The following is a 17324-nucleotide window of genomic DNA, read 5'->3' as shown; positions in this document are numbered from 1 at the left end:
GCGCATTGTGAGAACAACAGCGACATCTACAGGACAAATTACAAGCACTCTCTGGACTTACTCCAGAAATAATAGCAAAATTCTATCCAAATTGTTGAATGAATGAGTGAATTGAGGAATGCACAGACACCAGATATATCTCTGTATCTCGAAAGTTCTGACTTGTAATAATTTACTCCACATTTTGTCATCTGTACATAATCCCTTTAATCAATCCATGTGTAGCATGTTTTCTCCAAAGCAAAAATACATATGGTTTCAGATTTTTCCACTGACCTAAAAAGAGTCAAATAAAAAGTGTCTCCCACCATTTCACTTACCTATACCCCCCCCACCATACTCCCTTACCTGTCTTATTCATTAAATCATTAAAATCCAACACTGCAAGGTGTCTATCCAGAAGGCCAAGCCAAGATCCCCCTGAGACAATAACAGCCATCTCTATCCTGTCCAGGGTGCGGTCTGTAAATCTGAGGCAGAAGATGGCTTATTAGACTTACTCTTCAGACTTTTTCGCAATCAGATGATAATATTATTATGAATGTTCAAATGTAATGGATACATGACAAACTCCTTGAATGTTAGCGATCTCAGTTATCTTATCTAATTTGTAATCTCATTATTGTACGTGAAGTGCAGGGTCTTAGCTAGATATTTGAGGCCCCTTAAAACCTCAACCTACATGTTTGTAATAATAAAAATAAAAAATAAAAACTTCACCACCTGGTCTGTTCCAGAACCATTGACCAGCCCTCGCACCGCTTGCTCTTTCAGGGCTGGTAAACTACCCTGATGTAGCGCAGCTCACATGCCACAAAAGTGTGACCTTCGCTCCCAACTCCAGACCAGCGTAAGTGAAACACCTAGAGAAAAAGAAACAAGACAGCCAGAGCTACTGCAGGCACTCACTTCCTGAGCACCTGCGGGGATGCTGCAGTGATGAGCCTGTCTCTTCACAGCAGCAGCAGCAGCAGCGTCTCATTTGCAGGTTTGGTCAGATCAGTCAGGAGAAGGTGCGTGTTCACTTCACACCCATGGCTGTTTTGATCAGGCTGAGAGGGGGGAGGGGGGAAATAGACAAGCTCTTTCATTTTCCCACGAGCGATGTTGGCATCCTCCCTTTGAATGGCGCATTGTTTTAGCGCCGAGCCGTTCATTAATGTGAAGGACGTGCTTTTATCACCGGTGTTTCGTGTGTGTGTGTGTCGGTGAGAGCAGACTCGTGCTTTTAAAAAGAGAGAACAGTGGAGTGGATAGACAGGCCTGCTGTGAGGAAAGCCAGTTTGAAAGGAAAAGTTCAGCCTTTAAGATGTGTGTGTGTGTGTGTGTGTGTGTGTGTGTGTGTGTTAAGACAGCCTTCATGGCAACTTGAGAACAGAGAACACAAGCTGATAAATCACTCTCTAAGATGGCGCACCCTGCGCCTCGAGGCCTCAGCAAAATCACACACCAAAGCGTGAAGCAGGAGTCTGACCTAGGTGAGTGCAGAGGCCAAGATGGAGGGGCCTTGTCATGGAGATGCTTTCCATCTTCCATCAGAGACAGGCTTGTTGGCCGTGGACGTTCGAGTCTCCTCCCGAGATCTGGCGTCTCTTTTGCGCGGTTCGCGCCCGCTACCAGACAACAGTGCCAACGTGTGCCATGGCGAGAGCTTGGTGTTGTCCATCACCCGTGAGGGAGGGGGTGGGGGGTGCGTTGGGGTTGAGGGTGGTGGTGGTGGTGGTGCCAGAAGTCACCTCCCTCTCATCCTCCCACCCTTCCGACACCATCCATCTTCCCCTCTAACTGTTCCACCATATGGAGGCCCAGCAGGAGAACCAGGCTGCCCTGACATGCTCTCCTGCCACCACCCCACGCGAGGGAGCGTTCAGCCAGGGTTACAGTGCGAGTGCACCGTAACCCCCCCCCCCCCCCCAGGAAGAGAGGCTCTTTCCAGCCGCCCCCCCCACGGATGAACTGACACCTCTGGATGCCAGCCTAATGCTGAGCTAATTAATGGGGGGTGCACAGCATCACTGACACTAGTAGACACAGCCAGCAACAGACCCGCGGAGCAGAGGCACAGGAAACGCAGACTGACGTCCAGTCATCATGAGAGATTGCTCTGCATACCCGTGCAGGTAACTCACGGGCGCTGGATGCGCCTTTGTCCTTGTGGGTTGGATGGATCAAAAGGGAAGCTTGAAAAAGCAGACCTTTGAAAGAAAAGCCATGATGGATCGAGGGATTCGCCGTGACTCATTACCCCATCTGGCCTTCACAAGCACAAATGTTGAATTGATACAGACGACAAAAAGCCCAGAGACAAGCAAGAGCAGGTATTTCTCCCACTGGAAAACAGTCTCCTCAAAATCTAGTACCTACAGTCCAAACCAGACTTCTTTCAAATCCTATTTAGGTTGTGAGGCAAGAGTTATCAGAGCTTTTTTTTTTTTGTTAACATGCGGCCGATCAGTTACAATGTGTTTGGAGTGGAAACCAAACCAGTGGGCGAGGTGGCTTAAGCGACACCGGCGAGGACTGGGACGCCGCGAAATGAAATGAAAACACAGATAAATATTGGCAGAGCGGAGAGATGTCTGGGCCGCATTGTCCCTGCGAGACGGAGCATAATAATATTCATAAGGGGACCACCTACCGACGCACAATGAAAGCTGTTCCTTAGCAACAAAATACATTTTCTTACGGGCAGCGTCTTGGAAAATTGTCCCGATTGTGTTGCAGATGGAAAACACTACTTAGAAAAAAACTGAAGTATGTTTTGAAGGGCTATATTGTCATCTACCTATTTTCTTTAAATAATGGAAAAATACAATGGGAAATGTTAAAGAAGAAAATAATAGGACAAGAATAATATAGTTTATTAATCAGAAATTGGAAGATTGTGTAAGAGCCCTGCCCTAATATATATGAAAATGAATCCTCTAGATAAACAATACATTATTTTTTAAATATTTTCAGATCTAACTCTTTTGAGACCCCAAAACAGCCACGCTTGCCTCAAAACTTTGTCTAACTTTCCGACCTCCTCCAAACATCCTTCAGAAAAGGAGCCAAACATCATGTCTTTATGCAACATACACCTTTATTTGTGGAAAAAAATTACAGTATCCTTACTTTTACAAAGACAGCTAAGAAAGTTGAGAATGGAGTGGGTACTGTAAGACCCAGAAAAGGTGTGTGAGCAGTCGTGATATTTTTTTTTTTCCAGTAGGGAACATTAGGGCATCTCCGGCAGCCGCACCCTTTCCCTTTCTCACACCGTCAAAACAAACAATTAAGACAAAGCAACTTCTGTTTACGCAGAGACAGAGACACAGAAAATAAAAGTAACACGTGATATTTGACAAGAAATGTGTGATATTTTCTCAACTTTCAAGAAACGTACAAACAGAAGCCCTTGTCTCTGTAACTATTCTTCAGGTCAAAAACGTAATTGCAAACTCATTCCGTCTTTTGGAGCACTCGAAAAAAAAAAAAAAAAGACAAAGAGAAAGAAAGGGGAAAAAGAAATCAATTGGTCATCAGCACTAAACATTCATAATGATAGAGATTACTTTTATTTTTAACTGCATCCACTGACACCACGTTCAAAAGAAACTATCCAAGCAAGCGCTTAACTCTGTATGCTCAACTCAAACAGCTTAAGGTTTTATTTTTGTGTTTTATAATGGTTCTGTACAAGCCACACACACACACACACACACACACACACACACACACAGAGAGCACTAAGAAACGCAAAAATGTACTTTAAAATGGCCAGTGACTGCTGCTCACGAACTGAACCAAAGCAGTAGCTCCTCCAAACGTCTCTAGAACCAGGCAGGAGCTTTCATAAAGAAGAAAAAGAAGCTGGAATATGTGGACTCTTCCTCACACAGAGGAAAAGAGAAGATTGGTCAAATGATTCGCTCAAACCTGCAACAGTATAACTTGCAGGCGCATTTACAACAGTCATCTGCTCGAGCAACACCCTTAATTAGAGTTTGGGACACACTCGACACTGATGGACGACACATGCACCTTGAGACTCGTCACACGATGCTTGTCAGATGCCAAGTCAAGGTTAACTGAACTGACCTTGGATATGTGGATATGCAAACATGCCACACTGTAATTCACCATAAGACCTGAGCACTACATCATTTGTTTGTTTGTTTGTTTTTAAACAGCAACTGTCTGTGTCGTCAACAGACAAATACACAAGAGGCAAAAAATAGGCATCTGTGTATATGCATACACTTTCTCTCATAGTACTTTGAAGCAGGCAAACATACACACACACACACACACACACACACATACATACATACATACATCATCCCTACCCCACTCCCGTACACACACTTACAGTCTCCACATAATTACATGTGAGGGCAATACAGAGTATTTGTGCATGAGTCTGTTCTTGACAGGAGTGTGAGTCGAGGAGGGCCGTTGGCTGAGGTTTTCAGGGACTTCTTCGAAGGGGCAACTCTGCCCCCTAGTGGACAGAACCGGGTGTGGCAGTGAGGCGCCTGCATCATCTCCTCCCGGTGCTAGACTGCATCCTGAGATGAAGGCTGGGGGCTCCGGGTCGCACTCAAGACATGGGTGGACTCAGTTGGGGTGGGGTACGTGGGAGCGGGAGTCCGGTCAGGCCTCTTCTGCCACACCCCACCCAACCCCACCCTCTACCTGCCAGCTAAGGGAAGTGAGATGGGTTGGGTTGTCGAGGCGAGGTGAGGCGAGCGGGACTTGCCCCCGCCTAAGCTCTGCTCTGGCCCCTACCTGCTGAGGCGCAGCTTGATGGAGTTCTTCAACACTGGAATGGGATTGGCGGGGGGCAGAGGCACGTCAGAGAGGTCTGTGGTGGGAACACACTAAAGAGAAGACACAGGAGAGAGGGAAATGACCATGAATGCTTGGTGCATTGGAGAAGGGCTCTTTGTGTCATTAGAATTGATGAGGATGAATGCAGAGCGATGAGGAGAAGAGTAGAGTACAAAAGAATGAAGGTTACCTGACTTGATGGCACCTTCTGCTCAGGGTCAAGCTCCTGCAAGGACAAATAGACTCATTCAATAAACTGCCTTGGTATTAGCTTCATCAACTGTGAAGCCTCACTTGAGATTTGGTATGGAAAAGAAATACTGACCTTGATGTCGGTCTCCATAGCTTCATCGCCTTGTGAGGCCATTTCTTCTTCAACCTGTGAAATTCCTAAACATGAATTTGCCTCCTCACAACATAAAAGCTGGAGCCTCATGCAAGCAGTCGACACTCAGGTGACACTCGTGCGGTGACGGATAAGATTAGGTGCGACATAAAATTGGTTGCGAAAACCAGAGATACTGAAACACTGATTAATACAGGCTCTCCTTAATGAGTTAGGAGTATGAAGTGTTAGCCTACCCCCGTAGATCCCTCCTCCACTTTGGGTTTCTTGCTCTGGTCCTCGGGCAGAGGGGACCCTGGGCGCTTCACAGCTGGGACCCCAGAGGGAGGGGGGCTGCTGCTGCTGGGGGAAGTAGCCACCTTGTTGTCAAGACAACAAAGAAAGAGGACGAAGAAAGAGGCCATTACACATGATGGTAACAGCTGGCTATTTTTTTCATATAGTTTTCAACATGGGAATTAGCTCTGAATGGATACTATATCAATTCCTCATGTAACATTTAATTTAGAGCATTACATCTTTATTACTGTATTACAATGCATCACATCTGACTCATCAAAACCTACAGCCTTCAACTGTACTGAGTACACTAATTGGAGTAATGCAATCCGTTACTTTTTTCAACACAGAAACATCTAACTATCTGCAACTATCTTTAGTGAGAGAAGAAGGGTCACCTGGGCAGGCTCCTCTGTTTGGGGTTTTTTGTCCTCTGGTGGAGGGGAGATGGCCTTCTTCACCGCGGGCGGCCCCATGGGAGGGGGGCTGTTGTCGGAGCTGGAGCCTTTATGGGGCTGGGTGGGTTTGGGAGCCGACGGTGCAGCTGTGGGAGAGAGTTACCGGGTGAGAACGGGCGGGATTAACAGTGCAAGTAGAAGGGGAAAGAAACATTCAGGTCTGGCACACGTACCTGAGTCGGGGGACGCACTTCCAGAGGTGTCCATTTTATCGGAGGCAGTGGTCATAGGCCCCGTGACCCTACAAGCCAGAATGAAAAACAGTATGATGCATCAGCAAGTAACAGAAGACAAATGACTTACTTGAAGTAACTAAATAGTTAACAGATATGCAACATACATTTTTATTTACATTTACTGAGATTCCGTACATTCATAAAGAAAGATTATTGTGTCACTCATAAAAATATTTCAGCAGTACTGCAGGAAGAAGTAAAACAGGTCAAACAGGCTGACTGCCTACCCTAAGGGGCCGGCTGAAACAGCAAGAGGACAGTTTCTATTGGCTGTCGCAGGCACAGTGGGCGGAGAGGGCACCGACAAGCTGTTGTCACTGTCCAGGGATAGGTCCAGGCTGCTGTCATTCATTGGCCTTGGGCCCTCTGTTGAGTGCTACATGAAATGAACAAAGAGAGGTGTGAAAAATGGAGTGATTCCATGAGATGCGCTCTTGTTGTGTGATGACGGCCATGTGGAGGTCTGGAGGGCTTACCTTCCTCCTGCTTGGCCTGGCCTGAATGACATTACCGGGCAGAAGCATCTGCAGCTGCCTCCTCTTCACGTGTTTGGCAGTGATCTTCATCTCCTGCTCAAACATCTTGCTGCTGATCGCCTGACGGTACACTTTAAGCATGCAACAGAAATGGAATTACAAATCAGACATTCTATTAGCATTTTGTGAATTGCAGGTCAGATAAGGAAGACTATAAGGAAGTCAAAGAGAACGTATGTGCAAATATATTTACCACATCAGCCTGACTAAAAACAGAGATACATCTCTTACATACATCTCAAGGTTTTTCTTTTTAACAAGCAGAAGAATATTTACCACTACAGACCAATTTAAAAACCAACAAAAACAAATGAATCACCAATCTGAAAAAAAAGCAAAGGCATACCAGTGTCTGTGAATGACTGGATGTCCACTGTAAGGTCCACATTGAGGTTCTCTGACCCTTCCATTTTCTTGAAGACAATCCCAATAACCCACATCGTGCTGAACTCCTCTCTGTCAACACAAAGCCAAGACATTCTTCAGAATAATCTACCACTGGAATAATGTAAGCTGTATGATCACATTTCACAATGCATACTATTCAAAGAAAAATCATAAAGCACTTACAAATATAAAAATAACTAAATAACAAATATGCAAATTAATGATCAACAACAGAACTTCTATAGAACTTACTGCAAACAGAAAGAGAGAGGATCCAAATGTGAATACACCAATTCTGGCATTTTTACATATAAACGTGACCCATAACTTTATGCAAACACTCACTTGTCATTGCCTTCCTTAGGTCCAGGGAACGAGTGTGCATTGACATGTGCCAGAGTGATGAACTCGTTCTTCTCCAGGTTTCCCACCAGGATCCTGATCTTGGACTCCACCAGACCCACCCTGCCAGGGAAGAAAATCTCACAGTCAGTCACCAGCACTCAAAACACCACAGCAAACACCACAATCACTACAGTACAATATAAAGCGCAAACCAAAGAAACGAGACAAATTAAGTTATCAAATCTCTATGGAAAGGCTTAAGTCAACTCTACCTCCTCCCCCCTGGTGTCATGTTGGGGGGTGGGCAGGGCAGTACTCACCACTCGAGGTGCTGCTTCTCAGTCGGCGCGCTTGCTAGCAACACAATATAATGCCTTGGAACATAAAACAAACAGAACATTGCTATTACATCCTTTAGACAAAGAACCTGAGTACCCAGACAGGGACCCCTGGGCCAATCATTTGCATGAACACTGTAGCGCTACCAGGCAGTGAAGCCTGTTTCTGTTCTGTTTGTTTTGAGAAGGAGCTTATTATTCACAATAGCCAAGTCCACAAGTAAGAGGCCGTTTAAAGGCCCACGTGGACATTTAAATAAACAGGGAGGGGGCAAATACTGCATTGAAGTGCGGAAAACTCTGTACTACATTAACGATGAAAAATGTTAAAAAGGCAAAGCTGAAATTATTTCCTAAATTTAGATAATTCCACAACTGTAATATGAGCTCCTGTACGGTGACACAATACATGCAAAAAATGAAATACATGCTTTTTTATTTTTAAAGCAGAAAAGGGCCCCTCTATATTTTTCTCCTTAAGTAACTTTTAATCATAGCATTACATTCTTAATAAAAAGCTGACAGACTCAAATTCATTCAAGTGAGAAAAATGTAGAGGCTTTAAAGCCTTTTGGAATAATGACTAACTGTAATAATACTGTAATTAGAAAATGTCCACTAAAATTCACAGAATATAAGTGATGAGGGAAAAAAAGCTTGACACCCAGGACATTAATGATTTATTCATACATTACAATGTAGGGGGGTAGACAAACATAGCATTCCATGACCCTAACTATAATTAAAAAAAAGCTTTCAAGTACAATCTGGGTTACATTTAGTGGTTCTCTGCACAGTAACTCCCGAGGGAGAGTTCTCATAACTCCAGAGCATAAACTGAGCACAAGGGGCACCCGTGAGGAACCGGCAGCACCACCCTCAGGGCTAGGGAGGTACTGCGTCCTGTGTCCTCTTCAGAGGCTGAAGTTACGACACAAAACAGCCATGGCACTTGCCTCTGATATGTCAAAGTGGCATCACTTGACTCCCCCCTCCCCCACACACCCAGAGTGGACGTGGCTTGGTGTTGCTTCGTCAACGCAAAATAATAATAAAAAAGGCTATTGCTGCCTACTAATCTAATTTTCATTCCATCTAAGTCAAGTAGGCAAGGTCCGATTAATATGGAGGTTAATAAGCAAGCTGATGTCATACGATGTTACTATGTAACAGATTCCTGAGCAGAATTAAAATAAGGGAAGGAAAAAAAGAAATCTGATAACACTGACTACCACTATATGGTCATACTGTGACTGAATGCTTATTCTAACCCACTGTGATAAGGCATCCCAATTATAAGCCACATTATGCAATTTTAATAAAAGATATATTTCTGCATAAGGTGATCCCCCTTTGTCTACATGACCAACAGCAAACGAGAGTGCTATGCCTCAAATTACTATTCCATGGGGAGAATCTGGATATCAGCCTGTGTTTCATAATAAGGCTACTTAAAAAGACTTCCCATTGCTTTGGTCTCAATAGCTGACCAAGTTCAATTTTAACCCTGTATCTACTGAAGCGAGGAAATGCTGATACCTCTATGGTCTCACGTGACTGTAAACGTTTGGATTCCTTATACCTTCCATTTAGTACAATCTGTAGTGTCAAACTACACTGTATCTCATTTTCCCCTTTCAGGCTTAATGATCTGGACATGCTTTAAAGCAGACGTTTTTTGGAAAACTGAGGAGCAGTGATTGTTTAGAGAAAGCTAACGATAACACTTACTCACTATATACGCAACAATAAACTAGATATACTGCACTGACCTGACAGGTAATCATCTAATTAAATCTTTAACAATTTAAGTCATTATGCAAAAAGTACAAATTAAAAGTCTTCGATATTCCCACTACAATAAAAGCCATGTAAGGAACTAAAACAAAAAGAGGGAAACTGAAAATGAAAAAAAAAAAGGCTCTACAAAACCAGACTAACAAGAAATACATAGTACAATTTGTGAACTAAAACATTTTATTAGGAGTTGGATACAGTTTCAGAAGGCACAGTAAAATCAGTAGAGGGCAATGGAGCCTTACATGTGGCATACCTACCTTTGATTACTACAACCATTGTAAACGTTTTCTACTTTCATCGTGGGCATGGTATATAATTATCAGTACTGATGACTTGAAAACGTGTTTTATACCAACAATACTTAATCATGCCCATCATTAAGAAATGGAGGAATATCATTTGGCTCAGAATAAAAGTCAACGTTGACTGCATAATTGTGCTTTTATTTATTTCAAATTCAATTATCAATAGATCACATATAAAAAGCATTAGATGTACTTTGGTAGTGTGCTTGTGTGGTGCTTTGAAAAATAAATCTTTATTGAAATAATTGAATCTCACCATGTGTGGCCAACAGGATAAGCAGCTCAATACATACTTGTATTTCTGAAAGAAGTTTGGTGCTTCAAATAGTTTGGACCATTCTGCTTTATTCTGCATAATTTCATCCGTGATGGCAAGACCTGCAGAAAACATACAAGCTTCATGAGACACTATAGAGTTTCACCAGATTCTGTTTACCTACCAGATACCTTAACAGGCATCTGTAGCACTTTCATTCTCAAAGTTCCCGAGTCAGGGCATGTTCCTTTGATGCTTGCCCACCACAAGAACCACTTGGATGCAAGAACTCAAAACAAATAGATAAATATTTTAAATCAGTTTTTGATATTTTGTTTTTTAATCTTTGAATTTAGGTTCAGGCAAGAATATCCACCCAGCTGCAAGTATACCCAAATAGATTATCTGTCAAATCTTTGTGAGCAAACAACACTTTAAAAGTGAAACCAAACAATAACATACTTAACAACACTAAAGTTACACTCTAATCTTAAACTTTAGTTTCATGGGCCTTTTAAAGTGCTTCCAGAGGTGGTACTTTTCATTCTCCCAAAAACTACTTAAGTTGGTGTTACTAATCATTTCAAAAGTAAAAAGTAAAAAGTTCACACACTGACAAATCAGCTGACCACCCTCAGTTTAGATTTGTTAAAAAGCAGATATATTTTGATAAGGAAAATCTGAAGTAAAACATCAGTATCTAACAATCCAATGAGGAGGTTCAAGCAACTTCAAACATAGTTCCAACAACAGATTCAATTGTTTTGTTTCGGTTGGTTCCTGAAGCAGTGTCCAACAAGGAACTTTTGAGTTTTCTGTTCCACTTCCACACCAATTGAAACCACCGTTGCTACTGTCGGGAACATTCGAGAAATGAACAGTTTTCTTTCCTAAAGTTCCAGTTTCCCTACTGGGTTGAAAATTGTTGAAATGCCTACTCAATTTGAAACTCTGACATGAAAACCAAACTCCACAAACAACAACAGACCCTGTTTGAACTCGTCCACCATGACGGCCCGGGTGGAGATGGAGACGTTGTAGGTGGAGTTCTGCTGGGGGTATGCCGGAGTTATGATGGGCATGAGATGGTACCGATCACTGGGCGTCACCTGGGCAACAACACACTCACAGTCAGTACGAAACCAGGTCACTCCCTGGACACACTTAATGCCAAAGCTCAAGCCTTCAATCATTCTGGTGAAAGGCAACCCAGGGTGGCAATCAAAGCTTTATTCAATAACAAACCCAATAATTCATTTAACTAACACTCAGTATCGTAACTGTTCATTTTACAGTACCGAAATTAAAGATAAATTGAGTGATCATGTTAACAGTACATATATATATATATATATATATATTGGTCAGGAAGTCAAAACATGATTTAAAAGAAAAACTACAACAACAACAAAGTAATGTGACTTTACCCTGGGATCCCAGACTGGCAGATTAAGGTTGCAATCCTCTGGCTGTTTCAAGAGAACAGGATTGGGCCACTCCCTTCAAAGAGAATGGAGAATTAAATTAATCTTCCCTTCTAACGGCGAACTTCATTCACATTAATCCCCAGGGTCAACAGTGCTTATGTAACGTAACTAAGGACATACCATTTTGAGAAGACCAGGAAGAACTTGTGGACCAGAGTGGCAGCCACAGCATTGGGATACAGCTGACAGGTCCTGGCTACCAGCATGGCCCAGGATACTCCACCAAGAAATCCCAGGATGTTGGAGTAGATGTTGTGACCTGACAAGATACATACAAAAACAGCGTGTAGGCATTGGGGGAAAATAGTTTTTTTGACACAACTTGTATAACTGCATTATGACAATGTTGTCTCCGACTGAATCAGTTCACACCATATTTGCAGTAGATTTTCCTTAAAAGGCAACATAAGAGAGAATTCACAGACTGCTTGTGAAGAGATTGTGTAGAAAAAAGCCAATGGCTTGCTTTGTTTGCCAAAAAAAATAAACCACGATTGAACTCTGGTCAACAGGCAAGCCAAACAATTATACTGTGACAAGGGCCACACTGCAACCAAGAACAAAATGCAACCACATACATTTTCTGTTTTGTCTGCTAATCCAGTTTGGACCAAAGAGGTAACCAAATGGCATTTAGGAACCCTCCATCACATGGCACACACGAGCCTCTCACCACAATGTTACACAGTCTTCCGACCAACAAAGTGTTTATGCCGCCCAGGCAAACAGGTGCTGAAAACAAAACAACTCAAGTGAAAGAACATGGGTGGCTTACGTTTCGCCCACAGTTTGATGGCTCTGAGGGTGAGTCTGAAGTTGTCAATGTTGGGGACCAGGTGAAGAATTTCATCAGTAACTCTACAACCTACATGATTTCAAAGCAAGTAAATTAGGTTGAACTTTAAGATAAGGCTCATAACAAAACAGTGTTTGTTAATGGACTTTTATGTACGTGAACCAATTAAAAAAGATAAACAAAATTACCATTGAGGCTCCTTATGCAGCGAATGTCCAAGTTCTTCAGCAAGCTGTCATCTCGTAGGTCCAGGTTCTCTGGAATGGTTTGCAGTGCTAACCTAGCAAACAGGATGTCGATCTGTAGAAGTAAAGAAGCAGTAGTGAGAACAGTTAAAAACATTTCTTCCAATCCAGTGCCATGGTAATCTATGTAGACGTGAACAGGAGACCTACCTCTATGCCGTCGAAACTAAGCTTTATCACAGGGACAAAGGCCTCTTCCACCGCCTAAGGAAATAAAATTAACCAAAATGAGCCACACCTTCACAAAACTCCACAGCCCATTTTCAACTGATACATTACAGCAGACGCTCTCAACCCCCTAAAGCACTCTTGATTAGCTCAACACACCGGACTCTGTCAATTAAGAGCATTTTTAACATCAATCAAGAGCACCTGTGTTATAACAAGTACCCTGTGGGGAGACGACCTACCCGCAAATCCTTCACCTCCTCGTGCTCCTTCAGTTTCTCATAAAACGAGGAGAAGAAGTCAGTCCTCTCCACGTGCCGAGGCGCCACGCAGAGGGCATCAATATCAGCACCTACGGGGATGGGCTGTTGTTTAGTTGCGGTCGCCAATGTCAATCACCACAAGAGGTTCAATGGTTGCAAGTGGCTAGTTCCTAAGGGACCTTCAGGACTGTCGGCCAAATGATCAGCATGGGTAAACTCAATGACATAGCCAATATTTATTTTACTATCTGCTATGCTGCTCAATCAAGGTTGCAAAGTAGCTTGATATCACTGACAAGAAAAGTTGTGTCAGGGTCATGTATGGAAAAAATATGAAGCAGTTCTGAAAAAGGACATATTGCACTACTTAAGGCAACCAGTGAATACCTGCCAGTGAATACATTTGTACAATACAGATAAGCATGTAAGCCCCTAGGCTCATCGAAGAGTGATCCCTCATACCTTTTGTGTGAACTCCCAATCTGTAAGAGCCGAAGGTGAAGATTTTACCTCCGACCGTTTCAATCAATGAAACAGGTAAATTCTGTGAAAAGGTATCAGTCAGTATAGAAGAACTACACTTATTCACAAAAGGATCGGTCATTTTAAATTGAACTTAAAGGGAACGCTAGAACAGCGACCTTTGTTTCACTGATTTCTCGTATCCACTCCTTCACCAAAGTGTTCAGCTTCCCCAAGACTAGGATTCTGATGAGAAAAGAAAATACATCACCCCGGAAACATAAATTACACAGGAATTACTTCTCACTGTAGCATTTAGATATAAGAAATGTTTCATTCTCACACACACACACACACACACACACCTGCGCTGAAGCTCCAGTTCCTCCTCAAACACTCCGAAGGGCTGGAGGGCCTCTGTCAGTTTCTGAGTGAGCGCTAGATCAGCCTCCTTTGGCAGTGCCAGACTGATGGGTGATGTGATCCCATAGTGCTTGGTCGGCTGCGGCACCCCTTGTGATTGGTTAATGGTAGGGCTGTGAGAATAACAATGTACACCTGTTACTGAAGATTTAAAAAGTAAACAGATCTAATGACATGCAGTATGGAGTATTTCTGGAGGCCTTTACAGTGATGACACAATAACAAATTAAATCATTCTGTAATTTTTTAGAAAACTAGAAAAAGATGGTCTAATCACACTTTTAGCTCATGACAATTTTATGACATTTATTCTGTCTTTTTCTAAAAGTCAAACAACAATTGAACTGTTACTGTCAAAAGATGACAAACCTACATATCAAAGAGTTCTGGGTTGAGCCTAATACATTTTTTTTTAAAAGGATCTGGCCCTGTGATAAGAGTTCAACGTTCATACAGTTTTGAATTGAAACAAGGTGTTTTACATAAACATAAAAAAATGTCAAGAAATAAACAGACTGCTGTGAATATAAAAAAATGGGCAACACCTAAATAAAATAACCCCTTGTTAAACTAAACAATCACTAAAATGTGCAGCGCGTTTGTTGTCGCGGATACAAGCCCTTGAACTAGGGGGTTCAGTTAGTGTCAAGGTGAGTTAGTTTTGAAACCGCTTTAGTATGAAGTGGGAACGTTCACGCATTCAGGGTTTTATCGTAAACTAAAACGAAAATTACTGGTTTTGAGACATTTTCGTAAACTGAAATACAAAAATGTACCCGAAGAAAATGTAAAACTACACAAAACTATTAATGATTGCTAAAAAACAAATGAAAATATAGCAAGGAGGGACTAAATAAAATAAGACTGTGGTTGTTCCATTCAAGACGTGGGTGCCACGCTCCCAAAATTCTGCGTACAGTGCGTAGCTATAGCCTTCGACTTTAAAATGGCCATATATTGTGTCAGGACCTACACTTGCCACCTAATGGTAGTAGTAGTGGTTATTATCAAGTGAAGTAGTCACTTGATATGTCAGGGAGGAAACATGCAAGTCCTGTATGGGACTATTTCGAATTAAATAGTGGAAAGTGAATGCATGGTAAATTTAAGCACCAGTATATGTGGCGTACAAACCAAAGGGAAAAACCCAAAATTCGAAGTTATCATTGAGGGGAATACACATTATACATGGTAAAGGCTAGTGAGACCGAGTGTGAGTGACGAACATAACGTTTTCAACAACCAGTAAGTTCACATGTGAGTTCTTTAGGGGATTTTAGTTAACTATACTGGTACGGTTGTCTGTGAAAACCCATGTCATACTGTTTGACTGAAGTAAATGGGACTTATGTGAATTAAAGGTGCAATCTGAGGAGCAATTCGCTTAATTTGACAAAAGGTGAATGGGTTTAGAGTCGCACTGTCCTCTAACTGTTCGATCAATGTTTGCACTAAAAAAAAAAAAAAAAAGTGTTCGTACACAGTCCTGACTGTGAATGGGAAACAAACATTGTGACTTCGACTGAGCTATAAACAATCCCAGCTATCTACTGGGGGCTTCAAGAGCACGAAGGGGAGGGGTGTAATTTGATTACCTGTTGACCACAAATATCAACAACCTTTTACAAAACCAAAACGTAGACTGCATCTTTAATGACACAAATAGCCTATTGCATATGTGAAGTTTAGTCTAGAAACACAGATATCTTCAATGATAAGGAGATTTTCCATGCCTTACTAATCCTTGACAACTTTTAACCTGAACTAAAATTACTAAAACTAATAAACAAAAACGAAATTGAAAAGAGTCCATGAAATAAAAACTAAAGCGAAACTAATGAAACCACTGGTAAATAGGAATTCAGATTGAATATAAACATATCGAAATATAAAAATAATGTGTGACCTTGCGAGCATTACAGTTCAACAGTGAAACTGGAACAATTACTTCAATATTATTCCACAGCCTTACTTCAGGGAAGGGGGTATGTGTGAAAACAGCCAACACAGGATCACGAAAACCAACGACTAGAGTTGTGCGTCTCTCACTCTCTAGCATTATGAAAGTACAGTTAACGAATTAGTTATTAGTCATTCTCCAACCTCAGCTAGCCATATGGTCGTCTGACACCTGCTGAAATGCTTTTTCTAGTCGACAACAAAAAGAACAAAGAGACCTGGTTATGCTGTCGATTTGAGGAACCTTGTTGGCAAACTAAAATCAAACGCAAGTGTGTTTCACGGAAAAAATGGCTTGATGTAGCCAAGTTCACCTAACACCAAAAATGTATGTCAAGGTCCATGGGCGTTGATGTTAACCCTAAAAGACCCACGTTACTAAGCAGTCAGTTATCGATTGAATGTCCCAACAGGCCTAGTCCTTCTACACTGTCTCAGGTAGCGTTATGCTAACTTCAGCTGAACTTTCAGGATGCATCCGTTCACTGTATTCTCTTATTCGGACAATAAACGTTAGCTTATCTGGAAAGTGCATCACATCCAAAGGCCTTCAGAATGTCCCAGCGAATCCACTAACCCAAACAATCTTTGTTCTACACAGTGAAATGTTAATCGAGAATTATTTAAAAATATAGCTTGTTAGCTACTTGGCTAGCTAGGGACTGTTAGCCGGTGTCCGCCAGTTAGTCCGTTTGAATTATCCAGCTAACGTTCATTTTTAACACATGTCCAACATGGGTTCAAGAATGCATTAGCTAAGTAGCTAGTTGCCCATTTTCCTTGTTGAAGGCAACCAATTTCTCAAAAGGAGAAACCACTTCACTGCTAGCCGATAGTTGTTTGTATCCCAAATTAACCATTTAACATAAAAAGCTGTATTGTGTGTATCTAACTTCCAATATAGCGAATGCTAAATGTCGTTAGCGAGCTAAGACCATTTGACGCGGAGTGTTCAACAAGCTCAGTACTTACAAAGGCATTGTGTCGACCTCTGCCAGGTACTACAGAACTTTTCCAAACAACGTTCCCATTTTAGTTGTCGCATGCATCAAGGACATGCATTACGGAAAGGAATCTTTTCAATTAACTAGAAAAGGTGTGGAATTTGTTCCTTTTGTTTGCACAAACATGGCGAGCAGCTGCAACACTGCAAACCTTAACAGGAAGTGACGTCGTACCCGCTGACACAAGCCGAGGCTAATGGTAGGTGAACTACCTTAACTGAAATGTTTTGAACTTGACATTACGCAATTCTAAAATTATGATAGACATTGTGTAAAACCGTAGCTATTATTGTGTATTGCTTAACTTATACAGCATATTAGTATAGGCAGTTATTTTTAAACCATAGTGCTTCGAAAAAAAAAAAATCTTGTAATACGCTACATGCAACACAAATGGAATAACATTACATAAGGTC

At 41.9% G+C, this 17324-nt stretch overlaps 1 protein-coding gene across 1 annotated transcript; it reads right to left on the bottom strand.

The window, feature by feature from the left end:
* Nucleotides 1-3067: 3067 nt before the first annotated feature.
* Nucleotides 3068-17261, bottom strand: papola (poly(A) polymerase alpha). Its single transcript, XM_012829856.3, has 23 exons — nucleotides 16877-17261; nucleotides 13888-14058; nucleotides 13702-13768; nucleotides 13523-13604; nucleotides 13040-13149; nucleotides 12780-12833; nucleotides 12573-12684; nucleotides 12364-12453; nucleotides 11709-11847; nucleotides 11529-11601; nucleotides 11090-11210; nucleotides 10139-10223; nucleotides 7723-7776; nucleotides 7403-7522; nucleotides 7017-7126; nucleotides 6611-6741; nucleotides 6362-6510; nucleotides 6072-6139; nucleotides 5839-5984; nucleotides 5398-5520; nucleotides 5141-5194; nucleotides 5006-5041; nucleotides 3068-4865 (listed from the first exon to the last, which is right to left on the bottom strand). Exons 1-23 carry the CDS (start codon nucleotides 16882-16884, stop codon nucleotides 4770-4772), a joined length of 2199 nt encoding a protein of 732 aa, XP_012685310.1. The 5' UTR covers nucleotides 16885-17261; the 3' UTR covers nucleotides 3068-4769.
* Nucleotides 17262-17324: the final 63 nt, after the last annotated feature.

Source organism: Clupea harengus, chromosome 15, assembly GCF_900700415.2.
Source record: "Clupea harengus chromosome 15, Ch_v2.0.2, whole genome shotgun sequence".
Taxonomy (NCBI): domain Eukaryota; kingdom Metazoa; phylum Chordata; class Actinopteri; order Clupeiformes; family Clupeidae; genus Clupea; species Clupea harengus.
This window is presented reverse-complemented; position numbering and strand designations above follow the sequence as displayed.